The following is a 27,710-nucleotide window of genomic DNA, read 5'->3' on the forward strand; positions in this document are numbered from 1 at the left end:
GGAGGTGGTTTTAGGGACCAGGAAAGAGTTTTGAGTGCCTGTGGTGCAGCCCTAACTGGTGAGGGTCTGTGCCCAAATGTCCTTGCTGCAGGGACCTGGGGACACAGGGGTGGAGCTGCACAGCCTCCCTAGGGGGAGGACATCACATAGGCCCTGGTCCTGTGATCCCTGTCAGGGGACATCGTGTGTGTCCTCACTGTGGGGTGTGGGGTGCAGTGGCCTTCTCCCAGGATGGGGACAATGAGCACCCATGGCCAGCGGGAACAAAGACCGAGATCTGGTGCAGCTGAGGGGCTGTGGGTGCCCCCTCTGTGCTGGACTGTAACAAATCCTCCTCTTCCTCCACAGCCTTGCCAGCAGCTGCCTCACCAGGATGAAGGGGACAGCCAATGTCAACTCCACCGGCCGCAGCCACTTCCAGTCTGCCATCCCAGTGCCCCGTGCCATAGCCCATGGCAAACTGCACCCCACAGCCCCTCTGAGCACCCCAGGGTCCCCTGTCCTCCACAGGGCTCCGTCCCCTCGGCCAGGGAAGCTGCCAGCCCCCAGTCCCAAGACTCACAAGCCCAAAGCCACTGGCAAAGCTGCTGGCCATGAGCTGGCCGAGGGCAGGGAGGGAAGCCCCGGTGTCCCTGCTCAGGGAGGGCAGAAAGCCCTGTCAAGATCCCTGGTGTCCCCTGGGAAATGGCCAGAGGCAGTGGGCAGTGGGAGGAGAGGGGCAGGCAGGGTGGGGGAGCTCACTGAGCTGTGCAAAGCCCCCCTGGCACAGGGCAGGGGTGGGGGGCGGCTGGGAGGGTCCCCTGGGAAGGGCAGGGGAGCAGCCCCAGCAGGGACAGAGGATGAGTCTCATGGTGGCTCACAGGGGAGGGGCCCTGTGTTTGGGTCAGGGGCCATCACTTTCTCCTCAGGGCCCCCACACAGCCACCCCATCACTGCCACTGTGGCACCCTTCCAGTACCGGTGAGTCCCTGGGGATGGGGGGCACGGGATGGGGGTGCCTTGGGACGTGGGGCTGTGGGGGGCATGGGGACAGGGGGCTGTGGGGGACATGGGGACAGGGGGCTGTGGGGGACATGGGGACAGGGGGCTGGGGGTGCCTTGGGACATGGGGCTGGGAGGGACATGGGGACAGGGGGAGGCAGGCAAGCCCAGCAGGGGTGGCCATGGGAAATGGTGGGGTTGGGTCAGGGGGCTCTGTGCCAAAAGGAGGTTCCCACTGGATTTGGGGTGCTGGGGCACCCCATGGGAGATTGATGTGGGGCAGGGGATGGACTCATTGGGGAATAGGGTGCCCTGGGACCCCTTGCCATGAGACCAGTGTTCCCAGACCACGGCAGAGCCTATAGCTCCAGGTTCTCATCTCCTGGGGCCAGTGTCCCTGATCACCCACCCTTACCCCCTCTGCCCACAGGCTGCAAGAGGACCGGGAGCATGAGAGGGCCACGTCCCCGGGTGATGAGTGCTCCAGTCCTGAGAAGGGATCTGACCCCAAGCCCAGAGGCCTGAGTGAGTCCAGAGGGGTTGGTCAGCAGTGGGGGTGTCCTGCTGGGGGGCTCCCGTGACAGTGCCAGGGGACAGAGGCTTGTGCTGAACGGGAGGAGCCAGGGCTGGAGGGCAGTGGGGTGTGGGGGAATCCTCACACTGGAGGTGCCCCAACTCCCCTGGGAAAGGCTCGTCTGCAGTTCCTGCATCAGGTGACCTCCGTGGCCAAATCCCTACACTGTGAGGAGCACAGGGGACTGACCCCTCTGGGGACGGTGCCAGGACATCACCCCTGCTGGCTCCTTTCCCTCCGCAGTTTCCCGGCGAGCTCCAGGAATGACCCATTTCCAAGGAGCGGCGCGGAGGGACCGGGGGCTGCCCACACCCACCACCGGGTCACCCCTTTCTCGAGGGCTGAATCCCAACTCCTCGCTGCAATGCCGAGGCCACCCCGGTCCCCTCTGGCGCTTGCTTTGGGGGAGATTTTGGGGAGGCGGGTCCAGGGAGGATGCTGGGGCGGCGGTTGCCAGGGCAGCGGCAGCGAAGGATGGCGGGATGCTCCAGAGATGTGCAGAGAAGGGGAAAAAGAGCCGGGAGCTTCAGCGGGTGATTTGTAGGGACAGAAGTCGGTCAGATCCACGGTAGCTCCTGGCAGAGCCCGACTCTGACCTGGGGTCCCAGTACTTCAATCAGAGAATAACAGCGTTGAGCCCCGATTTGGAAAGTGCTGAAGGCAGCGGGAAGCGGGAGGGTGTTCCAGGAGGAAGCAGGAGGGAGCGAGCAGGGCTGGCATGCGCTCAGCGCAGCTGCCCTGCTCCTTGGGGAGCTTTTGGGACAAAGCCGAGCGGGTTCGGCCCCGGGGAAGGGGCCGGATCCTTTCCCTCCCTCCGTGCCTGCTCCAGCTTCCCCTGCCCGCGGCACCTCCCACGGCTCGGATGGGCCCAGAGGGAACAGGGGACATTGGGAGAGCCCAAGAATCACCTCAGCAGCCCCAAAACGACACAACACCCGCAGATCTGCCCCCAACAACAGGCCCTGCAGCCAACAGCCCTGCCCGAACCCCGAGTGTCTTTGGGGTGCAGCCTGTGCACCCATCCTGCCCCAGCAGCACCTCTTAGTGCAAATCACCCTATTTTGGGGCACCCTTTACTGTCCCAACCGGGTGGAGTTATTTTGGGACTCTTCAGCACTACCATTGACCGAGCCCGGGATCGCCAGGCCGGGGTGGGCTGGGGGCTCGCACCACCCCCGCTGCTCCCGGCCTTATCTCGGCAGCAGTGATGGGGTCTAATGCAATATTTCCCGGCGGTTGCCATGGCAGCCCGCGTGAGGTCACCAAATAGACTTAATTCACCCCTCCCAAGGGACGGGTAATTAATGAAAAATGATGATAACCAGATCCCACTCCCCTCCTGCCCCCCGCCTTTAATTCCCTAGGATCAGTGGAGAGGCCCTGCTGGGTTTGGGAGCCATAGTGTCCCTCCCGGGATTCCTGATGCCACCCTGGGCTCTTGCTGCACAATCTGGGGAGAAACGGGGATGTTTTGGCCCCCCTGGGAATGGGTGCGCAGTGTCTAGGTGGGTGTGGGGTCCGTGGCGGGCGGGACAGGAGTGTGGGGGTCCCTTCAGCGCAGGGTGCTGGGGCGTGGGGCCCCCGCGCTGGCTTCATCCGCCTCCCACCGAGCCCCCAGCACGTCCCTGCCTGTGAGGGGCCGTGGTCGCGGGGCCATGGCCGGTCCCGCGCTCGCCCCTCACGCCGCCCCGAGCGCGCTCCCGGGGTCCCGCGCGCTCCCTCCGCCCCGAGCCCGCCGCACGCGCCCCCGCCCGGCCCCGCCCCGCCGCGCGCGCCCCCTTCCCTCCCTGCCCCCCTCGGGCGCGCGCGCCGCGCCCCGCCCCCTGGCCGCGCCAGAGGAGGGCGGGCCCTTTTTGTTCGCCCCTGACATTCCGCTGGTTCGCAGTGTCCTGCCGGCGGTGGAGCGGCGAGGTGGGGCCGTGCCGCTCGCCCCCCTCTCCCCGCAACCCAGCTCCCCGCCCGCGCCCGCGCCATCCCCTCCCCGCTCCGCCCCGGCCGGTGGGACGGGCGCTGACGGCGCCTCTCCCTCTGTCTCGCTCGGTGTGTCCTCGGTGCCGCAGCAACAGCAGCAGCGCCTGGCGGGTTAAATGGTTGCAGCGCGGGGATGCTGGGGAGCAACCTCAAGAGCCTTCCCGACGTGGAGCTGGGCGAGGAGGAGCGCGGCTTTCGGCGGGGCCCCGACGGCAGCACCGTGATGCCGAAGCGGGCGAAGGCGGCGGCGGCGGCGCCCGCGGGGCCGCGGGGCGCGGAGCTGCGCGTCTTCAAGGCGAGCAGCGCCGAGGGGCGGCTGCCGGCCGGCTCCAACCTGCGCAAGCAGAAGTCGCTCACCAACCTCGCCTTCCTCACCGACGCCGAGAAGAAGCGGCAGCTCTATGAGCCTCGCTGGAGCGACGACATGGCCAAGGCGGCAGCGCCGGGGGCGGCGGCGGCGGGGGGCGGCGGGCGCGGCGGCCCCCGCGGGCGGGACGCGCCCGCCATGTCGCGGAGCCTGTCCCGCTCCGAGCACTCGCTGCTGTCGCCGCGCCCCGCCGGCCCGGCCAAGCCGCCGCCCGCCGGGAAGCCGAGCCGCATCCCCCGCGGGCCCTACGCCGAGGTGAAGCCCCTCAGCAAGGCCCCCGAGGCGGGCGGCGGCGGCGGCAAGTGCGATGACGAGTTGCTGGGCGGCAAGGCGCCGGCGGTGGCGGCGGGCACCGAGGAGAAGCCGTACCTGAAGGTGGACCCAGAGCTGGTGGTGACGGTGCTGGGCGACCTGGAGCAGCTGCTCTTCAGCCAAATGCTGGGTGAGTGCGGCCGGCGCGACCGCCGGGCTCGACGTCGAGATGGGAATGGCCAGAGGTGGCAGCTGGAGGCATTTGGGCTCCTGGCACTCCGTGAGGACCCGCTGAGGGCGACCTCAGGGTCTTGAAGTGAAGGGAGGCTGAGGGGAAAGGAGTTATCAGCCTCGGTGTCCCCAGTCACTTAGAATCACAGAATGGTTTGGGTTGGAAGAGACATCAAAGCTCATCCTGTTCCACTCCCTGCCATGGGCAAGGACACCTTCCACTAGCCCTGGTTGTTCCCAGCCCTGTCCAACCTGGCCCTGGCCACTGCTGGGGATGGCACAACCACTGCTTCTCTGGGGACCCTGTGCCAGAGCCTTCCCACCCTCACAGGGAGAATTTCTTCCCAATATCCCATTTACGCCTGCCCTCTGCCAGTGGAAAGCCATTCCCCCTTGTCCTGAAGTTCCGCTCCAGCTCTCCTGGAGCCCCTTTGGGCACTGAAAGGGCTTTAAGGTCCCCCCAGAGCTTTCTCCAGGCTGAACATCCCCAGGTCTCCCAGCCTGTCTTGAGAGCAGAGGGGCTCCAGCCCTCAGTGCATGTCCAAGGCATGCTTGAGGGAAGGTGCTGTCAGCTGCCTCTTGCTTGGAGGAAAGGCAGTTCCTCCTCACAAGGAGCAGTGGCAGGTGGTGGTGGAGCTTGTCCTCCCCCACGTGTCTTGTCGGCCATCCCTTGTCTCAACACCCACCAAACACGATGGAGGCTGCACAGCCGGGTGCCACAGCTGCTCCCCACCATCAGCGTGGCTCGCCCTGGGGGTGACCTTGGGAAGCTGCTGCTGGAGGTGCTGTGCGAGGGGTTCATGCCGCTGCTCCATTTTGGGCAGATCCAGAGCTCCACTGAGGTCTGGGTCTCCGGCAGAGGAGGGTCTCCAAGGATGCTCCTGCAGGGTTTGTGTGAGCTGATTTTGGGCTGTGGCTGCCTGAAACCTGCTTTGCTATCCCTGTGGGTTTGATCCCTGGCTTGCTGTGTGCATTGTGTGCACAGTGGGTTTCCATGAGAACAACGAGCACTGGCCCAGAGCTGGCTGTGCCCCTGACCTGGGGACCCAGTGCCCCATCATGGGCTGCAGTGCTGGGTCTCGGTGCAGGTGAGCCCAGCCCTTGCCATTCTCTGGTGCTGCATGCTGGTCTCTAGGAATTGTGGCTGCCTCGGCAGCCCTCTGTTTCCCACTGACACCTCATCTCCCCTGCATCCCCCAGCAGTGCCTGGGGTCTTGGCTGGGCAATGACTGTGGGGGCTTGTGGCTCTGAAGAGCTGTGCTTGGTTTGGCAAACTGGCATGAGAAGGTGGCAAGGGAGCCGTGCAAACTGGCATGAGAGGGTGGCAAGGGAGCTGTGCACGGCCATCATGGTGCTCATGGTGCTCAAGCTGGCTGGCTGGAAAGCCCTGGTGCTTGGTGGTGGTGGGGGAGCAGCAGTACAGGCAGGACTGGTGTGTCCAGTCCCTTCAAGTTCCCTGCCTGGACCTCTTTTTAGGGGGTCGGGAGTTTCTCTGGTGCTTGAGCTGGCTTGAGATGCCTTGTCCTTGCTGTGTGATGAAGAGAAAGGGGAGAGATTTGCTGTGGCTGGGGCCTGAGGGAGGTGGTTTGGAGATGTGGAGCTGGAGTGTGTGCTGGAGCCAGGCACCTGGAAAGCCACATTTGCAGATTCCACTTCCCTGCATACCCCTGGCTGCTTCAGGAGCCTTTCGGGTGTCACAGCCCCAGCTCCAGCAGGGCTCTGGCACAGTGTGCACCAGTGTGTGCTGGCACAGAGGCATGGAGCCTCCCAGAGCATTGCCCTTGGCCCCCAGCCACAGGGCCAGCAGCAGTGCTGTCCTTGGCAGGGTCTGCCCTCATGCTGGGGCATCCCAGGGCTCACAAATGGAAGCCACAGGGTGAGCTCTGGGCCTGGGCAGGCAGGCTGTGGGGATAAGCAGGGGGGATGCAGGAGGTCAGGCTGGTTGTGGAGGCTCAGGCTGCCCCAGTGGTCCCACAGCTGGGTGTACAGCCATCCATCCTCAGGCCTAATGCTGTGGTAGCACCAGATGCCATGGGAGCCGGGCAGGATTGCAGGGGGATTTGTCACTTAGGGGACTAACAGACTGCCACTCACTGATTTGGGATGCCTAGGGGAATCTCAGTGTCCCCCCATGATGCTCTGCTCTTAGGTGGGAGTTTCCTCAGCATTCCCAAGAGAAATCCTTGTGGGACTGGCCCACGTGGGAGTGACTCCCAGTTTGTGGTACTCTGGAGTACCAGAGATCCAAGAAGGATCTTGTGCACACGCTGAGGAAGATCATGGTTGTGGAAGTGCCCCCAGCAACTGATTTGGTTTCTGGGGTGTTGCCAAACCTCCACCTGCATCAGTCAGGGCTGACTTTGACCTTGGGAGGTGTTGAACATCCTTTTGGACTGCACTTACCATCTGAAGGCTTGGTCAGCTGGTCTGTGAGGCCCAAACTCTGCCAGATCTGTCCTTTGTGTATTGCCAATAATTTTCCAAGACATTTGGACTGGCAGGCTTCCTGCAGGGGGGATTGAGGGCTGTGTCCAGAGTTGGATGGGGAGAGCATCTGGGGTGGACAGAGCAGGAGCTTCACCCTGCTGAAACTCCCCTTCTATGGGGTTGTACTTGCCACATTTGTGGGAGTTGTGATGTTGAATCACACCTACTTAGCCAAGCCAGCCATGACCTGGCACACCCATGCCAGCCTGTGTGGTGGGGATGCCACCAGGAGCCTGGGATGATGAGAGGAGGGAGCTGTGTGACAGTGGTGCTGGCACAACCACAACTCGAGGTTGTGTAGACACACGCTGAGCCTCCAGACCCCTTTGCTTTCAATCCAGGCAGATGAAGTCTTCCCCAATGGTGATGGTGCCTTCCACAACCTGACTTCCCCAGGAAAAGGTGGTTCCTGTGGTGGAGATGGACCCAGAGGGAATGGGATCCCAGGAGAGCTGGATTCAGGAGAGTGGGCTTCACACCCTGCCAGGGTTGGTGAGGAGCACCAGGAGAGGGGCTTTCTCCTGGTTGCTACAGGAGATGCTTTGGAGGGAGGAAAGGAGGGTCTTTGCTGTTTTCATCAGTCCCTTTGGCAAGCAAAACATCAGCCTGAGCTGTTTGGCAATGTCTGCTGAAGGACACCCTATCCAGAGTGGCATGGGAAGAGCCACAAGCTTGGTTTGTGCTGGGAAGAGAGAGGAAATTGCGGGGACTTCCAGCCTCTGCAGATATACATGGTTGTCCTTGAACTGCTGACCTGTGTTGAGAAGCCCATGAGCTCCTGGCCCTGCCAGCCACAGTGGCTTCCAGGGACCTTGTGTGTTCAGTCTCCACACCTGAATTCTCATCTCTGCCTCACGCTTCTCCTGCCAGAAGCATTCCCCAGCCTCTTGGCCAAAAATACAGTTTATTGAGTCATGGCCAAATGTTACCTCTCATTCAGTCACTGCCTCTGCCTCATGTGTTTGATGCCACGGAAGCCTTTGTAGCTGAACCACGTTTAAAGAGCAGCCTGCGCAAGCCAGGAGAGGTCACGGGTGCACAGCAATCACATGTGCTTTGTAGAGGCTATTTCCATCATCCAAATTACACGTTTTGCATCAACCAAAGGCTGAGGCTTCTCATCAAAACTGCCTGGCAGCTGGGGCTGCTAATTACACCAGTGCCCAGCCACAGGATGAAGGGGACAGAGGGCACATGGCCAGCGTGGTGGAAGAGCTGGCTGTGCAGAGCTCACCCTGCTCGTGTCCACGTGTGATGGACTGGGCTCATCAGGTGCAGGGGCTTTTTTGTACAGGCTGTGCCTGTGGTGCCCGGTGTGATGGTTACACTTACCTAGAGCTCCCCAGGGCACCTCTGAGATGCTGCAGCTGCTTTCTGCAGCCATTTCCTTGTCCATCTCTTGCTGGATGTGGTGCCTCTTAAGTGGCTGCTAATTCGCATCAACAAATAAGTGGTCAGTGTTGTGTGGACCAGAACCCAGGTGGACACACGTGAGGTCCCAGTGGAGATGGTGTTCCCCGAAATGCTCTCTGCAGGAGTCTGAAGCCCTGCCAAACTCTTCAGTTGCAGCTATAACCATCTCAGTCCTGCAGCCCCCAAGTGGGCCATGCTGCCCTTCCCCAGCAGGGGTGTCCTTGCTGGGCAGTACATAGCCATGGGGAGTTGTAGCTTTGTGGTGCCAACACCCAGGCAGGACAGAGCCCGCTGTGCTCAGGCTGGTGCTGGGTGGGCACTGGGTGCCAGCAGCCCCTCAGTGGTGGGGAGGAGAGCCAAGGGCTGGAATGGGCAGATGGGCTCTGTGACAGGCGGGAGCTGTGTGTTGCATCTGACTCTGGTTTAAAAAGTGAACCACAGTGCAGAAAGGACTGGCATCTGACATGTCCCATGCAAGGACATTCCTGACCCTGGTGGAGATGGGAGCCAAGTTACTCCTTTTTGATTGCTATCCTTGCTGGGAAACACACAAGGTGGGATCAAGGAAGCACTTCCGCCCCATGGCATTCCTCCCTCTGCCCCACGTTGTTCCTGCTGGTTTAATTAAGCACTAATGTGCCCCTGGCAGCACTGGGCAGCAGTAGCCAGGCTCCCTGGCAGGAGACCATGAGGAGGTCAGAGACCAAGTAGCTCTTCACAGCAATGAGAGCGGGTTATTGCCTCGTAAAGTGCGGCTGTCCTGATACCACTAATGATATTCCTCTCTTAAGGTCCCTGTGTGACAACATCTGAGTGACGAGGTCATTGGGATGGGGATTGATTTCCCTTTGCCCACAGAGCTGGACTCCTGCCTTTAGGGTAATAGTGAGGAGGAAGGGGAGTGCTACACAGTTGTATTGCTACTTCCAGCCTGCTCTCAGGAGCTGACAGCAAGTAGTAGATGTCTGCTTTCTCCAGCTGAGATGGCTGCAGTGACTGGGGAGAAGATCTGGAAATGGGATCCAAGGGCCGCCCCAGAGCTTCTGCTGAAGCTGTTTGGGATGTGCTCTGTTCCCAGTGATTATGGCAGTGTGGAAAAGGGGCTGAGAAAAAAATAAATCCAGATTTGTCTTTCAAAATTTCCTACGGAAAGGTAGCAGAGCAAACACTTGAAAACAAACATATTTGTGGATGCACTACTGAAAGAAAGTTCTCCCCAAAGAGCCTGAAAATCCCTGATCAAATGGGGCTTTCACAGTGACTGCCTATATCTCGCCCCCAAATCCAACATGGCTAAAAAGAAAATATGCAAATAAATAGAAAATTGTGGAAATTCTGGAAGTGCTATTTGGGATCTGCTGATGGGATATGACCACAGTGGGACCTGGGTGATGCCTCCTCAAGGCTTTACAATCCCATGGGTGTGACTGCTGAGTGCTGCTGGGATGGACCCAGTTCACCCATGGCTCCTGCCTGGTCCTGGTGCCTCATGAGCAGCTTGCTTCTGTGTGAGGGGCACTTGGAGAATCGTGGGCAGTTCTGGGTCCTTCTGGAGACCATCCTCCACATGCCTCTGTTCCCTATTTTGTGTATTTGGCTGCTCATGCTGTGGCATGTATCTCTGTGCCCACAGCACTCCCTTGTCACAATTCCCCCCCACCATCAATGTCCATTTTGCTTCCCAGCTCTTCATCTTCCTGTGCAGCTTCTCATGGTGCCAGCAAACAATGTCCCTGGTCCCTTCTACCTGCAGACCCCCCTGCCCACTCTCACTTGAGCATCTGAGGGCAGCCCTTGGCTGATGCTTGTGCCCATTGCATGGGGGAGGATTTGTTCCAGCTCAGCACAGAATCAGAGCCTGCACACCCTCTGAGGTGTGTAAGCTGTGAGTGATGCCAGTGCCAGCCTGTTTGCCATGGCCAGCATGTGCCTCCTGGCCTCCCTGGCTCAGCTGTGGCTGTGACAGGGCAGTTTGCTGTAGGGCTGCAGTCTTGGGATCAGGATTGCCTGGCTGTGTGCTGTCAGGTGGACCCACTGGCACATCCTCTGAATCAGTCACTTGTCTGGTCTAGAGTGTGTTTTGTGGCACTGTGCTTGTGGCTTTTGGTGTCCTGAACATACAGTCAGTGTCCTGCACACAATGTGCATGTGTGGTGTTCCTAGTCCTGGTGACTGCAGTGTCCTGGGCTGTGTGTGTGTGGTGTTCCTGGTACCAGTGACAGTGGTGTCCTGAGCTCTGGGTGTGTGCTGTTCCTGGTACTGGTGACAGTGGTGTCCCATGGCCATGTGTGCAGTGTTCCTGGTATCAGTGACAGTGGTGTCCTGGGCTCTGTGTGTGCAGTGTTCCTGGTATCAGTGACAGTGGTGTCCTGGGCTGTTTCAGTGACAGCTGTGCAGTGAGCTCTGGGTGTGTGCTGTTCCTGGTACCTGTGATAGCAGTGTCCCATGGCCATGTGTGTGCTGTTCCTGGTACCTGTGACAGTGGTGTCCTGGGCTCTGTGTGTGCAGTGTTCCTGGTACTGGTGGCAATGGTGAAGCTGCTGAGCCTGGATCAACACCCTGGGTGGAGTGAGGATGGCTGCATCCCTCTGTGGTATCTTAGTCCTTGTCCTCTCCAGGCTTCACACCTTGGCTGTGTCTCCTGCAGAGCTGTGGGGACACAGGGGAGCAGATAATGGTGCTGTTCTGCCATATCCCCCACCCTGCAGAGTCACGTCCTCCTCCAGACACACCGAGCAGCTCTCCCGGGGGAGCCAGGGAAGGGGTTGCCAGTTCCCTGCCTGGAAAGCAGTGAGCTTGGGAGGGTAGAGGATGTGTGAGGCTCACAGCTCGGCTGCGAGGCTCAGTGTTGCCTCGTGGTGGGGTGGAGGGGCAAAAGGGAGAGCAGGGCTTGCCCAGGCTGCTGCATTGCAGCTCGGAGCACGGAGCTGAGCAGGAGGGGAGCTGGGAAGGCAGGGATGCTGCAGCCGTGAAGCTGGGAAGTCAGGGGATGCTGCATTGCAGAGCTGAGATTAGAAGCTGTGCAAATGGAGATGTGCTTGTGTCAGGGTGGGTGTAACACTGAGGTGCCCAGTGCCCACTGATTTGCTGGTCCTTCCTCTAATCCAGTTCTTCCACATTTTGTTTCACGCCAGCATTTCTCTCATTCCTTGTGCTGGTATTTGTCTTGTTCAATTGAGGGCATAATGTATTTTTTATTACTTCAGGAGGAGGACTGAGATTCATCTCCCACTGAAGGACCTGCTGGAATCCACACAGGGAAGCTGAGCAGAAGCTCAGCATGTTTGGTCAGGACATCTTCCCCGCTCCTGGGAGCAGCCATGGATCGGGGAGGTGGCTCCAGAGCCTTGTGGCCCTAGCACAGCATGGCATGTGAGCTCCCTGGAGGGGGGACCTGGGCAGACCTTGGGCACACACATGCTCCCATGCTGCCCAGTGAAATGCAGATGTGTCCTGCAGCTGGACATGTGCCTCCACCACTGTGAACATGTGAGCATGCCAGCACATTGGGAGCACAGGATTTTCCACCTGGCATAGGTATCAGTGATTCTTAATCACTCCACATTGCTCTGGTGTTGTGTCAGCCTTGTTGTCTCTGTTCTTAGCAGTCCGGCTTATCCAGAGGAGGGCACTTTGCAGTCCTCCTCTGAACCTGTGAGGGTCTGGCCTCAAGCATCCCTGTGAAATTACAGAAAGATTTTGGCAAATCCAGAAATTAGTGTCTGAAGATGTAAGGTAGGGCTGCTCTGCCTTCCCTTCAGGCTGGATCTTGCCTAGTGGGCAGGGAGGGGATGGTGAGCTGGCTAGGAGGGACCCAGGAGGCGCCTTTCAGTGGGGAACTGAAATTGAGGGTTTGAGCTGCGCTCTCGGAGCCGTGGTTCCCCGGCAGGTTGGGAGCCTGACTCGCAGCCACAGGTGACGCAGCGGGAGCGCCGGGCACTGCGCCAGCTCCCTGGCTCACCCGCCCTCGGCTGGCTTCGGCTCTGGGATCACAACCTCTCGTGCTTGGTGAGCTGGAAGGATGGCATCAGATCAGATCCTTGCTGAAGCTGCTGGAGGTTCTGGTTGTTTTCATGTAAGCCAGAAAAAAGGGCAGAGCTGTGCTGTGGGTGCTGCAGCCTGTGCTGTGGGTGCTGCAGCCTGTGCTGTGGGAACTGGAGGGGAAATTACAGAACCATAGGATGGTCTGGGTTAAACCATTAGAGATCATCTTGTTCCAATCCCTGCCACTGGCCAGGACACACTTTGACTAGCCCAGTTGCTCTAAGTCCCATTGAATGTGACCTTGAACATTTCCAGGGATGGGGCAGCCACCGCTTCTCTGGGCAACCTGTGGCAGGACCTCACCACCCTCACAGGGAAGAATTTCTTCCTAATCTCTAGTCCATCTCTAGTCTCCATTCAATATAAAACTGTTCCCCCTAACTGCAGCATGGCAGATGGGTAGTACCATATCTTTAGCATTGGAGAAATGTAGAACCACCTTTATTTCTCATGTCAGCCCTGCTGGCTCCCACCCTACATGCTTGGTGTCTGGAGAAGCTGCATGTCCCACCTCTGTTCATCTTATGCAAAGTTGTGTCATCAAGAGTGACAAAGCTGGCAGTGAGACCCTGTAACCAGAGAAGCTTTTTCAAGAGCACCCAGTCATGGCCAAACCTGGCCCTTACTGGTTCTGTTGGGAGCCCAGACTGCCTGAAGCTCACACCTCTGCTTTGTCATGGGCCTCAAGCGTCCCTGGCACTGGCTCTGCCCCAGCCTGGCACTCCCAGTTCCACGAGCTGGCTTGAGGCACGTTCTGAGCTGTGGTGCAGGTACAACTCTGTTGCTGGCTATTTATAGTGTGTGAGCTTTAGCACTGCTGTGCACTGAGAATAACTCACTGAGGAGACACTTCTCAAAATCACATGTCCGTCGCCCATGCGCAGCGTCATCGTCTCAGCTTCCCACATGGCAGCTTGGGGCTTGTCTTGGTGCTGTGCCAGCCCAGTTTGATACTAAAAGGGGTTTACCCTGGTGTTTTTCTGGCCTGGAGATTCAGCTAGTTAATTGTGGCAGGGTTTTCTCGTCAGGACATCATCAGCTCTTGCAGGGAGTGTGGTGAGGGGCAGTTTGGGCTCTGTAAAACCCATCTGACAGAGAGCAGCCCTTTCACAGCCCAGCATGTGAGATGCAGGCACTGGCAGGGAGGGATGTGCATGGGGAATGCAGGAACCTGCTCTTCGGGCTGGAACCTGTGATGATGAAACCCATCAGCTGAATGAACCCCTCGGGCTGGAAGTATTAGGCCTGCAGGGGTATTTCCAGTTCACTTTATCTCTGGCCTGGTGTTAAATTTCCAAGCTGATGCAAACAAGTGGAAGAGCAGATAGCGGCTAATTCACATTGATCCCTGGATGCTGGAGCTCCCGAGGTGAGCTGGGGCTGGCAGGAAATGTGCTGTGGGCCATTCCATGGGGCCAGCACGTCCCTCCCCGGCTCTTTCCCGGTGTGCTGCCGCAGGGCACACGTGTTCAGCCTCGTGGATGCTTGCTCCCACATCCCGAGGTTTCTCCCAGCTTTGGTGGTTCAGAGGCCTGAGGCAGCAGTGCCAGGGTGGGTACAGAGTCACAGGCTAGCCTGGCAGTGGTGAAATCAGCTAAGGCAGGGTTGTTTTGGCAGGCTCCAAGGTGGGAGCACTGCTTTGTGGGAGGGGAGACAACAAAGTTCCCCTCATCTTAAAAGCAGGAGGAAAGGCATTTGACAGATTCTGGCTGGAAACTGGGACAGTCCAGCCCTGCCAGGGCAGGGCCAACATGGAGCCAAGCATGATGAGGCCACCATTGGCACAGGACCCCTGGGCACCCAGCTGTGGCCTTTCACAGCCACCTTGCATTGCCCTTCACTGCACCAAGGGAGTGACGAGGAGATGGCTCCACATCCCCAACAGGCAGTGCAGAAGCAAGGGAAATAATGAAGTTCAGCTTCCTCATCTCAGCAGGGAGGACAGACAGATGATGTCCTGCAAACTTCTGCTGCCGTGAGCCCAGAGGAGCGTGTGCTGAATCCTGAGGAGCTGGACTTGCACTGCAGCTGAACTGTGCAGGGCTTGAGGTTTGTGCAGACTAAAGGATGGGAGGAAATTGAGTCTGGCTCTGTTTGGCTTGGTGCTTTCTGTCCTGCTGGATCAGGGCAGGGCTGCTGGAGGGAAACAGCTGTGGAGAGTCAATGGGGACAGCCCAGGGCTTTTCTCTGGGCCTGCCCCATTCCCTGGGTATGCTGAAAGGTGGCTGCCCTGCATCCCGCCTCTCCCAGACCCCAGATTCATTAAAAAATGTAACAAAACCCTTCCAGGGAATCGGAGTCACCCGGTACAGGCTGTGCATTGCACATATGGGTGGGCAATGAGGAGAGGACCTGGGGGCAGAGGTGCCAGTTGTCACCTGTTGGCTCCTGGTGGTTTCTCTCCCAGACAATGTGTACATAGGCTCAGTGGGGTTAAAATCCATCCTGGCCTGGAGAAGTGTGATTGCTGGCCAAGGGGAAGTACCAGCATTTGCCTGACTCTGAGCAGGCCTGAATCTTCTCTGCCTCAGGCTGTACATTGCCTGGAGCTCACAGCTCATCAGTTTAAGGTCCTTTGGTAAATTCCATTTTGGTGTCTCATCCTGGGTTGTGTGAGGCTGGATTTATCACTGTCTGGACTCCTGTCTCCTACTGTGGTGGTTGGATGCATCAAAAGCTGACTGTATCCTGACCCTGTGGGGAGGAGCAGTGTCCAGGACCTATCCCAGGCCTCTTGCTCTTCAGCTCTGTGCCAGCAGTGCCATGGGCATGGCTGGGATGGGGCAGTGAGGGGCCTGCCCTACGTGGTCCCTCACCTTTCTCCCCAGGGCTCTGCCCTGTGCCCCAGCAGTGGCAAGGATTGCTGTGAGGCCAAAGCTGGTGTCCTTCAACACTCCAGGCTGAGTACAGCAGCTGTTTGGGGGCTCATTCACCAGCAGACCAAGACCCTCCCTCCTTACAGGCTGGATCATCTGGAGGAGGGCAGACTGTCCAGCAGCAGCACCTCCAGCCATCTCATTTCCATTTCCCTGAGCCCTTTTAGCTGTGTTTTTGCTGTGCTGTGCCAAACAGTGTCCCAGGACTGCTGAAGCACTAATATCCATCATCTGGCCGCAGTCTGTAGAGCACTCAGAAATCTGGTGATATTTTCAGTGAAGGTTTCCAAGCTGAGCTTATTGGCTCATGGGCATCTGCTCCCAGATGTAGAACATGTGGCTGATTTCTGCAAGGGGAGGGGAATGGCCCCACTCATAAAGCAGCATGGGGGATGAGTGAGGGAATCTCATCCTGGAGCCCGTGAGATGCTTTCAGGACTGTGCAGAGTCGGGCCTGGAGGTTGGGCTTTTAAAGCTGCTCCTCTGAAAGCAGAATCTGCAGTGAGAGGTCACTCATCAGATATTATGGTGGGGAAAATACAGTAACCTGGAGGCAGGATTTGATCTCAGCTCAGCTGCTGTTTGCACCACTGGGCACTTCCCACCCTGCTCACTCTCAAAAATGAACAGCAGGTAACTGGTGCAAACAGTCCCTGTGCTAAAATCAAAATGGGTGAAACTCTGGGGGTTCCTGCAAACCTCCCTGCCTGGAACTGAGAAAGGAGCACTGGCTAAATGTAATGGCACATGAACCCTGAGCTCCAAATCAAAAGTAAATTTACAAAGCAGCTTTTCCTGCCTCACATTCCCAGGTGGAACAGGGTAATGTGTTTCCAAGCCCAGCTGCTCTGTGCTGCAGCAGTGACCAGCAGAGCTCTCTTTGCTCTATTCCCCATTTGTCCATTGCTGCCTTCCAGGGGCAGAGGTGTGGGTTTATTTTGTGGCTGAGATTCTCATTCCCTTTGTGGGAATAAAGCAAATTGTGTTTGGTTGACATTCTCTGTAACTTCAAAGTCAAATAAAATCTGGGTTGCCAGCTTCTTTTTGTGTTTCAGGAGATGCCTGTTTTCCATCCCAAACCTTCCATGTTTTGCAGCTCAATAGCACATCCCAGACAATGGCTTTAGAAATCAGACGCCTGCATTTTGGGCCCACAGTGCTGAGGCAACGCCAAGTGGTGCATGGGGTGCCAGAATTTGTGCACATGGGGAGAGAGAAGGAGGAGGACAAAAAACTTGCTCTGATGGGATGTTTCCACAGAGATCATGGTAATGATCTTCCATTTCCATATAGCTTTTCATCCTCTGGCACAGTGTGCTCACTCGTAAGCCGATGCTGCTGCACACATCCTGTGTGGAGAGTGCAGCAGCTGTCCTCAAAAATCATGTTGTAAGAGGGAAGCTCTGGAACAGCAGAGAGGGATCTGCCTGGGGTGAGAGTGACTGCAGGGATGCAGGAAGGATATTAGGAAGAAATGCATTACTGTAAGTGTGGTCAGGCCCTGGCACAGGTTGCCCAGAGAAGCTGTGGCTGTGCCAGCCCTGGAAGTGTTCAGGGTCAGGGTGGATGGGGCTTGGAGGAGCCTGGTTGGGTAGGAGGTGTTAGATCGAGATGGACTTTAAGGTCCCTTCCAACCTGAACTGTTCTGTGGTGATTCTGTGTCCCTGCACCACTGGCCAGGGGAGCACCCTTGCTGCTGTGCAAACACCATCTTAGTCCTTCCCCAACTCAGCATCCCCTGTGGGGTGTGCCTCACATCAGCCAGAGTCCAGCTCTGAGCTGTGCCGTGGCCAGACACGAGCTGGCACTTGTCTTTGTGGAGTGAGAGCCCTGTCAGGAGCTGGGAGCAGCAGCTGGGGTTTGTGGTCAGTGCAGGCTGCATCCCACACCGACACCCAGGGTTCTTTTCCTGCCTCATCCATCCCTCCTTCCCCTGGTTGCCATGCTAGAGGAGCTGTTAGGCCATGGAGGATCACAGAACTCTGAGGAGGGTCAGTGAGGCTGTGTCTGCTGCTGGAGTGTGCAGGAGGTTGGTTAATATTCAGTATTCCCTTGTCCTTCCAAGTGCCTCTCGCTTTCCAAGAGCAGGGAGGTGAGTCTGGAAGCTCTTCTTCTCCCCTGTGCTGAGATAGGTTTGTAAAAGCTACAGTTTCTTCTGCCTTTTTTTTTTTCCCCACCCTCTTTTCCTGCCCAGGCATTTTTCCCTGACCTGATGAATTTTTAAACAAAAACATGGTGAGGAGAGAACAGGAGAGAGGGGAGAAAACCCAGGAGAGGATATGAGGAAAAAATTCTGGTTTCCAAATCAGAGTGATTGCAAGTGGAAGTTTAGGTTGTGTTTTTAATTTGAAAGTTCCAACAAATTTTAAGTCACTTTATTGACAGGAGAAAATACCTTTCCTAATACTCTTTTTAACAAACTCCTGTTTTACAAGTAGAAATAATAGTAGTTGGTTGAAAAATGCCATGAAATTATGGAAGTAAAAGGCAGCTGCTGTGCTCTGTAATTCCCCCTGGCTGTGCTGGGGGTCAGTGCTCCCTGGAGGTGGGGCACTGAGGAGTGGGTGAGACAGACCCCCCTGCAGATGCCTCTGGATGCTTGTCTGCCTGTGCACAGGGATTGCAGGGTTGATCACCCACACATGGTCACTTTGCACAGGGCAGAATGTGGACAGGTGTGGTTCCTTGCCTGGTGGTGCAGGGCACTGAGCAGATGCAGGACTTTGGGTGCAATGGGTCAGAATTTGGTCCAAATCCAAATTCTTCCAGCTGAAGAACTGCCTGGTTAGCGCTGGAGAAAGTGGAAGAAGGCAGGAGGGAGCACAAGGATGGAGGGAAGAGGTGGAGATAGGAGGGGAGGTTGGCACACCAGGGAGCCCAATCCCATCACCAGGAGAGCTTGTCCTGCTCCATAAGCCAAGCTCTGACCTGCGAAAGTTTGAATCACCAATGAAGTTGTGAGGTATCATGGACACCTTTTTGTGCCATGCCTTGTCCCTCCAACATGTCCCACTGACACCAAGGCCAGGGCCCAGCACTGGGACCAGCCACCAGTCAGGCCAGGCTGGTTTCTCACAGCTTTCACCTTGGCAGGTAGATTGAGTGTTGTTGGAAAACCAGCTGGTTGCTGGAAATCCACTGCTGTCACACTGTGCAGAGCAGAGAGGGCTCCTTGCAGATCTCATTGTATTTCAGGCTGGAAAAGAAAAAGAAACACTTTGTGGTAATTTTTTCAATGACTTTCCAATTTTTTTTTCTTGGTAAGCTGTCTGCAATCACTTACAGTGTTCCTGAAGGGATTAATTACTCACTGGAGCTCATTGTGCGTATTTCATATTCTGAACTGTTGGATGTGGTGTCTGCCTTGGATCGAGCTAGGGGTCACATGGCATTTCTTTTTCTATCCTTTTTCCCCTATTCTGTTCTATCTGTCAGGCTCCTGGTGTGAACGCTCCCCATTGCTGCTGCGGTGGGTGCTCGGTCAGCGCGCCACACGTGATCCTGATTTCCCTGCTCTGAGATGCTTTTTCAAGGGAGTGCAGCCAGAATAAGACAAATTGCTTCCTTGTTTGAGTGACTTTTGGCTGATGCTTTCCCCCCAAGCTGTAGTGTTGGCTCGGTTCTCTTGCAGCAGTTGTGGCTCTGGGCTGTGCATCGTCAGTGCTTGGACAGGCCCCCAGAGCAAATTTGGGGGGAAGAGCTCAAAGCACATTGCAGAGCTGCTTCCCACGGCGAAGAGGGCTTGTGCTGTGCAGGCAGCCATTGCATGGAGCTGAGATATTCTTAGAGAAGATAAATCCCAGCTGCAGTGCTGCCAGGGACCCCTCTGCGCCATCCCTGAAGCGTGGCACTCCCAGGAGGGCCTGCCTGTGGGACGGTGTGCGCTGGCTCTGTGACAGCTCAGGGAATGGCATTGTCTCGAGCTTGGCTGGGGATCCCAGCTGCCCAAGTTGGGGCTGTAACTCCCTGTGCTCTCAGCATGCTTAAAGGGATCCTGCAGCCTGCAGGGGATGGGGCCTGTGTGTGTGTGGGGTCCAGAGGTGAGTGGCTGCTCTCCCATTGTGCCTGGAGGCTCATGGCTGCTGTCATCACATGTCACTCAGCCCCTGGTGTTGGCAGGTGCATTGTGAGGGCAGCCACAGGAGCTGCACAGGGGAAAGTCCAGAGGCTACACTGAAATCCCTTTGATTGGCACTGGTGTCTGACTGGGAGCATTTTCCACCCTGTCCATCCCACATACTGCCAGGCCCCCAGTAAAATCTGGAGTTGTAGGTGGAACAGCAGCTCTTTGCATAGAACAGTAGGGTGTGTCAGCATCCCTTCACTCACTAACGCAGGTGGGGGAGGTACAGCACGCTGCCTCCATGCCAGCCCCTAGCCCCTGGGCAAGGACCAAGTGGTGGCTCCCACAAAGCTTTCTGGCCCCAAGCATGCCCTTCCCTCCTGTGGCACAAATAGATTTCCTGAAGGAGACAGGACCTTCCTTCTCTGCAAATCACCTTTAGTGGGAAAAGCACAAGTGCTGCTCAAGAAAACCTTTCCCTGGTGGTAGGGACTCTCCCACCAGGAGTGTGCTTTGGGAGAGGGAGCAGGTCTGGAAGCAGTTGGAGGATGGTGTGGGCCGGCACCAGGAGTGGGCAACCATCAGTGCTAAGAATAGAGAGTTTATCTGCATCCCTCCCCCTGTGAAGGATGCTCGAGGCACTGTGCAGCAATTAACACAAGTTTGTAATAACACTGCTGGCAGATTGGCTGTGCAGCCTTTGGAGCTGGTGTCGAATTTGGCTGAGTGTGGATGCAGAGACTGCTGCTGCTGAGCTCCCCAGCACACACCCAGCATGTCCCTGGCACAGGGATGGGAGGCACTGTTGTGGGGCAGCAGGATGCAGTCCTGGGTGCTGGGTGTGGAGCCCCAGGATGGGGAGAGATGCGGGGCTGGTGCTGCTCCTGGCTGCAGTGGGTCAGGTACCTTTCCCAGGGAAGTTTGGAGGAGCAGGTAACAAGGCCAGCAGAGGTAATGGCAGTGTTGGTGGGGAGGGGAGCAAGCTGAGGGCTGTGGCAGGGCATGATGCTCTGTACCCACTGACTGCAGTGAGGGTGGCCCTGGGGAGCTGGCACAGCAGGCAGGGGAGACCATCTGCACTGATCAGGATCACCCCATGCTCCCAACTCAGTTAGCAGGGTGCCTCATCCTGCTTCTGGGCAGGGGGCATGGGAGACCTGGGGAGTGCAGGAGGTCACTGTGTTGCTGTAAGAGCCATGGCACTCTCTTCAAGCAATCCTTCTGCCACTCACCATGCACAGCTCCATCTTTGGGAGGGTATGGGGGGTTTGATTTGGGGTGAGCATCACCTGATGCTGCAGACTGAAGGGACCCCAAAATCCATGATACGCATGTTGGTCTTCAGCCCTGCCTGGGCTGCTCTTGCAGATGCTGCCATGATTTTCAGGGTGAGCCTTGCCCAGTGCCTGGTACGATGACCAGCATCCCTGGGCACCCCAGCAGTGCTCACCCACCCCGCTGCCGGGGCGCAGGTGCGGGGACAGCCTGAGCCGTGTGGGATCCTGGGGATCATATGTGTAGCAGGCTTGTTTCCGGCTCCCTGCAGGCTGCTGCTTCTGGTGCCAGAGTGAATTTGGCACCTGGCCCTCCTGCGAGGCTGGGGAGGGGGAGAAGAAAGGCCAAGCCCTCCTCGCCGCAGGCAGGAGATTCAGTTCTCCCTGGGTGTGCACAAAGAGCGTTTATCTGCGGAGCAAAGCCCTGGTAACCACGGGCAGAGCGTGAAGGGCTGATTAGGGGCTGCTGAGGAGGGGTGCTGGGGTCGCGTGCAGGCACTTCCCTTCCCATTTCCAGGGCTTTCCATGGTAATGGCTCCTGTTCTCCTCTGTTGTTAGGACGTCACTCACACGCAGCTCCAACGACATCTGTCAAAACACGTCTCCCTCTGTCCTTGGCGCTCCCAGGGAAGAGAGATCCGCTGGCCCCATAATGAGCCTGACATCAATTAATCATCAGCCTTAAAAATTAGCATCGTGGCAGTATATGTTGGAGGAAAACGATTCCCCAGATGGAAGCAAAAATAGCCTGTGTTATCTCCCTCCTCCCGCGGGATGTGGTAACAATAGATCTACTAACGAGCCTGGAACTCGTTAAGCTGGGTTTGCCCCCCGAGGTGCTCTGCCTGCTGCCCGGTCTCTTCTCTCGACGGGGCTATTGAGGGGCCCTCTGGTGCAAGGGCTGACGACCTACCCTGGGGTCTGACCCTGCTGTCAGCTGGACCCTCATGTGCACATCCGCCAGGCTTTGCAGAGAGCCCAGGATGTGCTTGCAATGCTGAGCCCCTTCCTGAAGCTGAATGTTTGGAGGGGAGCAGCTGTTCCAGGATCTCCCTCTTCTGGAGTGGAGGATGCTCATCCCTGAGTGGTGCTGCTGAGCTGAGATGGGGATTCAGCTGGTGCCTCAAGGACATGTCCCACACTAGGAGAGCACTCCCTTGTCCCTCTCCAGAGTGAGAGCTCTGAGGACTGCTGGTGCTCACAGCTTAGTGAGTGCCAGCTCCGATATTCAGGAGCTTGGCAGTGAGCTGGAGGCTTCCAGAGATGCCCTCTCTGGGGAGTGGCTGGGCACCTTCTCTGGAGGCTCACAATGAGCTGCTCTTTGTGCCTGTGCCATGCTGGGATTTTCCATGCTTGGAGCTGCTCTTGCTTGTATCCAGGCGAGCTGTAGCCCCAGAGAGCAGCTCTGCTGCCTGTGGCTGTCTGCCACTCTGGTTGCTCACCCCAGGTACTTGGGAGATGAAGAACCCCCATCACCAGCTGGATTTTGGGTCCATTTGAATGTCTCTGATCTTTCAGTGTGGAGCAGCTCCACAGGCTGCCAGGGAAGCTGGGGAGGACATTTTGCATTCCTGCTGGAGACACATGAGGACTCTTGGGCTGATCTGGTGATGGACAGACAGACCAAGTGTCTACCAGAGCCCAGCTGAGGCCGGGGAGAATTATGTTTGCAATGCATTGCTCTGCACAAAGCTCTCAGTCACAAGGCAAGGGGGACAAAAGGCTCCCTGTTCACTCTGTCCCAGTGGGTGCAATTCCAACAGTTAAAAAGCAAATGTGAGTTGTTTGTCTCTGTGAATATAAAGCTTCCCCAAGCATGCCTGTATTCTGGCTGGGAATGGGAAATTTGGCTCTGCTAATGACTGTTCTACAAAACAGAGCCAACTCGAGCTAAGAGCTGCCCAGTCTGGCCCTTCTCTGCTGGCCCTGGTGCAGGGATGCAGGCTGGGGAGGGCAGAGCCTCTGGGGCCTGATAAATGCCCTTTCAGCCAGACCCGGGCACCCAGAGCGGAGGGATGAGTGTGAGGACCTTGGCCTCTTGTACACAGGGGTGACTGCCACCCATGAGCACCCTGCCAGTGCCTAGAACCTTCTCCTGTGCCCAAGGGATTCATTATCATCGACAGCAGGGAGCCCCAGGCAGGGGGACATCACATCAACTCATTTGGGGCAGAAGACTGAGAGTCCAAGGGCTGCTGTCACAGGGGCCTGGGGTGAGGGTGGGTCTGGGAGGAATGACTGCATCACATGCTGCACCTGGGCTTGGGGTGTGGACACATCCACACCATCTCCATGGATGATCCCAGCAGTGATGGGGCTGTTGGGATGGCTTTGGTGCTGATGAGGAGCATACCCTGTGTCTGCCTGCATGGGGCTGCCCTGGGGGTGCTTGACCCCCATGTCCATGACAGCCAAGCCATTCTGAGCACAGCCCATGGCATCTCCTCCTCCTTAGCTGCTCCTGCATTTCCCCATCCTCCCCTTGGCTCTTTGGGTCACAGGGCCTTTGGAGAAGGGCTGTACAGGGTGAGGGAGGGTCCTTATGGGGTTAGGACATGGCTGTCACCTGCACAGGCTGTGCAGGGTGCCCACATTGGTCCTGGATACTGTGTAAGCAGGGGGTGCAGGGTTCCCCATGCACCCACATCCCCCCTCCTCCACCAGGCAAAGCCTGGAGCGAGAGCTGGCGACGTCCCCAGATGCAGGGCACATCTGGAGGGCACCAAAGCAGTTAAGTGAAGGGCTGATTTGTGCTATAGAAACCCGCAGTTCCTTCCTTTGATCCTCTGAATCAGCCCATTGCCTTCCTCATATAAAGCCCCATTTATCTCTGCTCTTCCCAGTAAGTTTGAAGGCGGTCTCAGCTCGTGGCTCCTCGGCAGCAGCGAGCAGCCCGGCTTTCTCTTCCGCTGAAGCAGAATCAGGTGAAATCTCTATGGCAACTGGCAGATGACAGGGAGTCTTGTTGCCTTGGAAATGAGGCAAGGCAAAAAAAAAAAAACCCACCCAAAAAGAGCCATCTGGAATTTTGAATTTCCACAATGTCCAACCTGCGTCTGGTGATGCGTGGGGAGTGTGAACCCGCTGCTGCCGGCTGCTCCGGGGCCTCTGTGCTGGGGCCTGCCTGTGCTGCTCTGCCTCACCCTGGGGAATTAGGGCTTTTTCCATTTCTTCCCCACTTTTTGGCTTTTTTTTGCTCAGGGTCTGCAGCATTGCCCTGGCCATCTGCTGGTGGCTGTGGGAAAGGTGTTGTGTTTGGGGTGCTGAAACCAGGCTGGACACAGCTGTGCTGTGTTGGGAGCCAGCAGGGCACTAGCACACCTTGGTAATGCAGAACTGTGAGGGGAATGGCAGCAGGCTCCAGGGCAAACTGAGGCATGGAGTGCTGCGTGACCAGTCTGACCCTCCTCTGTCAGCTTAGCACAGATCCCAGGTGCAGTGACCACTGGTGACACTGTCTCCGTGTTCCCAAAGCCCTGGGGCTGTCAGCAGGGAGTTAGTGTCACTGTGTGTGACTGCTGCTGTGAGTGCCAGTGGCCAGAGGCTCGGGGCATCCCTTGGAGCATGGATTTGGCCTGTTAACCTACCATCTCCCTCCTTCCCAAGCTGCACAAGTGTTTGCATGGGTTATTTTGGAGACCCGTGGTGCTGGGGACAGGGGTGTTGGGATGCTCCCAGCTCCTCTGATGCCCTCAGGAGCAGCTCTGGAGGCAGGTGTGGCTCTGGGGTGAGTAGTGCCTTGTGCAGAAGCAGAGTCTGTCCCAAAACATGGGACTTTGGGCTCCCCCAGCTCATCAGCACAGAGGAGCACAGAGGTGAAATGCCTGGACATGGAGCAGCTAGAGGCTCTGGATCTGGAAAAGGAACTGTGGTTTGGATGTGCAGGTGGGGTGGTTTGGGGCCAAGCACAGCATCCATTGAAAGAATAACCCACAAATGGGCTGGAGGCCCAGTCTGGATCTCTCCAGTGGATTCACTTGGAAACTTGTGTATGGGAGAGACCCAATTAAGTAGATTTATGGCTGCTCTAGCCTGAGAAAGTCTGAATCCCTTTTAAAAGCTTGGCTCACTGGAGCCAGACGGGGTCCAGGCTCCAGGTCTCTCAGCCCTGCCCTTGTTATGAGCAGTGATTTGCAAGGCTTAGCAGCCACGATTGCCCCTAAAGTGCTGATTCGGCTCCAGTCCCAGCCTGTCATTGCTGCACAGCTGCTTATTGTCTGCTCTCACCTGCCAGCAGGGAGGTGGTGGCCCCCTCCCACAGCGTGGGGCTGCCCCTGCCTGCACTGGTGGCAGTGGTGGGGATGGTGGTGGTGATGGGGATGGTGGCAGCAGTGATGACTGCAGTGGTGGGCATGGTGGTGGTGACGATGCCTGCAGTGATGGGGATGTTGGCAGTGGTGGGGATGGTGGTGGTGATGGGGATGGTGGTGGTGATGATGCCAGCAGTGGTGGGGATGTTGGCAGTGATGGGGATGGTGGTGGAGATGATGGCTGAGATGATGACTACAGTGGTGGGGTGCAATGATAGAGTCAGTGAGTGCAGGTAGGGAATTGGTTTCCTCCCCTCTGCAGCCACTGTTGGTGCCTCCTGCAGAGCCATGTCATTTTGAAGAAGGGTCAACCAACAGGTGAGACGTGGGGTGGCTGTGCCAAACCAGAGCCCTGTCACCTCTCTGGCTCTGGCTCCTCAGGGGCTGGTGTTTCTTGGGGGACTGCAGGACTTGGGCTCTGCAGGACACATGCTACCCCCGCAGTGCTGCCTGCTGGAACCCCATTGTCTCCCCCAAGACTTGCTGCTGGCCTCTCTTCCCTCAGCCAAGGGCAAGTGCAGAACGTGCTGGGCCGTGTCCAACCTCCTCCCACAGCCTTGCAGGGCCACGTGCAGAGCAGCACCGTGTGCAGAGGCCAGCCTGCTTTGCTGGAGTCACAGGTGGGCCCTCAGGTATCTGCAGCTTCCCCTGCACCTCACCATCACCGATGGCAGGAGGCTGTGCTCCATGTCCATGGGGAACAGCACCTCCAGCTCCACCAGCTGAGGGGCTGCTGCTGTCTTTCAGGGAATGGTGGCCAGGCTTTCCCCATCCATCTGCCTGGGGGCAGCAGAACACCAGCCAGCTGTCCAGGTACCCCAGTCCCCCATTACCAGGGTGCTGGCTGGCCCTGTCCCTGCCCATCAGGGAGCAGGACCCTCTCCTGACACTGCTGCAGAGGATGCAGGGCTGGCAGCCAGCTCTGCTCACACCAATGAAAGTAATAAAACCAGGAGTACTAATGTACCTGCTGCCTTCTGGGTGGGGCAGCAGGTTTGCCGGAGAGTGTGGTGCTTTCCCAGGGCACTGAGCAAGTGTGGAAGACGCTGTGCCCAGCTTGGGTGCCCTGGGACATCTCCAGAGAGAGAGGGCTGATTTTGGTACATCCTTGGTGAAAGCATGTAGGAGTTGCAGGGATGGGGCTTGAGCTGGAGAACAAGGCCAACACTGCAGAATGGCAGTCACCCCACAGAGCCCTGTTAGCCATCTCCACTGCTCATTCTGCCTGTTTGGGAGCTGTTGGGGGGAAAAGACAGTTAAGCCCCAAAGAGAAGGATTGCAGGTTGTGACCATCCTCCTGCCCAGCCATCAGGAGAGGGAATCAGAGCTGGATGTAATAATGCAAGATAAAGCCATTTACTACATTCAGGAAGACTGCAGGTGGCACACCTGGATGCTGGTGAGAGTCACAGGCTGCAAGGTGTGAGTGAGGAACCCACAGGGCTCAGTGAGGGTCACACTGGGCTTGGGTTGTTGGGTTTCCCTCGGGTGGTCTCCAAGTGCTAGGGTGGAAGGTTTTCAAGAAAAATACCAACAAAACAGTGCCTGTGCTGATTCATTCATAAACAGGACTGGGAGCAGGGGCTGGGGCAGATGGAGGGAGCAGTGTGAGTCTGCTTGAGGGTTCGTGGAGCCAGGGAGTGCAGCAGGGCCAGAGGAGGCTCACAGCCCCGTGAGAATGGGTTTTATTGCAGAGTTTATTAGTGGATTTTTCAATGCACTGGAAGGAATTGAGCAAGCAGTTAGAAATGTTTTCCAGCCTGGGGAAATTCGTTACAGCTACTGTGTAATAGGGGCCCACCGGAATGACTCAGGAACACCACGCAGCCTTTCCTGGTGAATTCCTGCTTGCTGTTGAAATCTTTACTGGGCCAACTGGAGTCCTTTCCCAGTTGGATCCTCTGAAATGAGACCAGTTGGGTCACAGGGCACAAGAAAACACAGATGTGAGTGCCATGCTCATGCTGAATGCAGACGGTGCACCCATGCAAGCCTGGCACCCTTGTGCCAGGGTTGGTGTCGTGTCCGGCTGTCCCACTGCCTGCATATGGACACGTGGGCACATGTGCAAGGTCATAGGCATAGGTGATACTCCTGCACAAATGCATCTTTCTGCAGGCTATTGCTGCCGTGTGGCCCCCACATGAATGATGCAAACACACACACACACACACACACACACACACACACACACGCACACACGCACACACACACGAGAGTTTCTGTGCTAAGGCACATGGGGCACACGTGTCCCACGCATGCAGCCCTGCCTCGCCCCAGCGGGAGCTGGTGGCCACATGCTTCTTTGAAATGAGCTGTCAGAGCCATTTGGAGTTGATTATTTCCTCATTCCTTGATGTACTTGGCCACGTCGGCAGCACCCGGCTGCAGGGCTGGGGCTGCACCCCGACACACGGACAAAGGAACTACTGCTGCTTGCTCTGGGAGGTGCAGGGAGAGCTGGACATGAGCACAGCCTGGAGCTCCCAGCCTTGTCCAGCCGTGGTGCTGTGCTGCCCATCAGTCAGACTCACAGCAAACAGTGCTGTGCCCTGAGCCAGCCATTCCAGCACAGCTCTCTCCTTCTTCCTCCTCCTCCTCTTCTTCCTCCTTGGCTGTCTCTGTATCCCACCCTGCAGATGCTCCTTCTTGTGGTGGTGGTATCTGCTGCTGTCCCACCTTGGCAGGCAGGAGATGGGGCGATGGGCACTGTGTGGGTCGGGGCCAGGTGCCCACAGTGCCAGGTTGCTGAGTGTGTGTAATGTGGTGGTCAGTGCTGGAAGCCATGCCAGGGAGTGCTGCAGGTCAGGGGGTGGTTGGGGCTGGGCTGAGGCTTCCTCCCTCAGTTTCCTCAAGTGCCAAGTGGA

The 27,710-nt window shown here is 57.3% G+C and overlaps 1 protein-coding gene across 1 annotated transcript in view; it reads left to right on the forward strand.

The window, feature by feature from the left end:
- The first annotated feature begins 373 nt into the window (after positions 1–373).
- The window catches only part of NAV1 (neuron navigator 1), a 61,755-nt gene continuing 34,418 nt past the window's right edge, over positions 374–27,710 (forward strand). Inside the window, exons 1-3 of the mRNA XM_059488021.1 lie at positions 374–960; positions 1,412–1,506; positions 3,616–4,335. Coding sequence (XP_059344004.1) covers positions 374–960; positions 1,412–1,506; positions 3,616–4,335 — 1,402 coding nt within the window. The remainder of the gene's footprint in view (positions 961–1,411; positions 1,507–3,615; positions 4,336–27,710) is intronic.

The sequence above is a fragment of the Ammospiza nelsoni genome, chromosome 23 (assembly GCF_027579445.1).
Source record: "Ammospiza nelsoni isolate bAmmNel1 chromosome 23, bAmmNel1.pri, whole genome shotgun sequence".
Lineage (NCBI taxonomy): Eukaryota > Metazoa > Chordata > Aves > Passeriformes > Passerellidae > Ammospiza > Ammospiza nelsoni.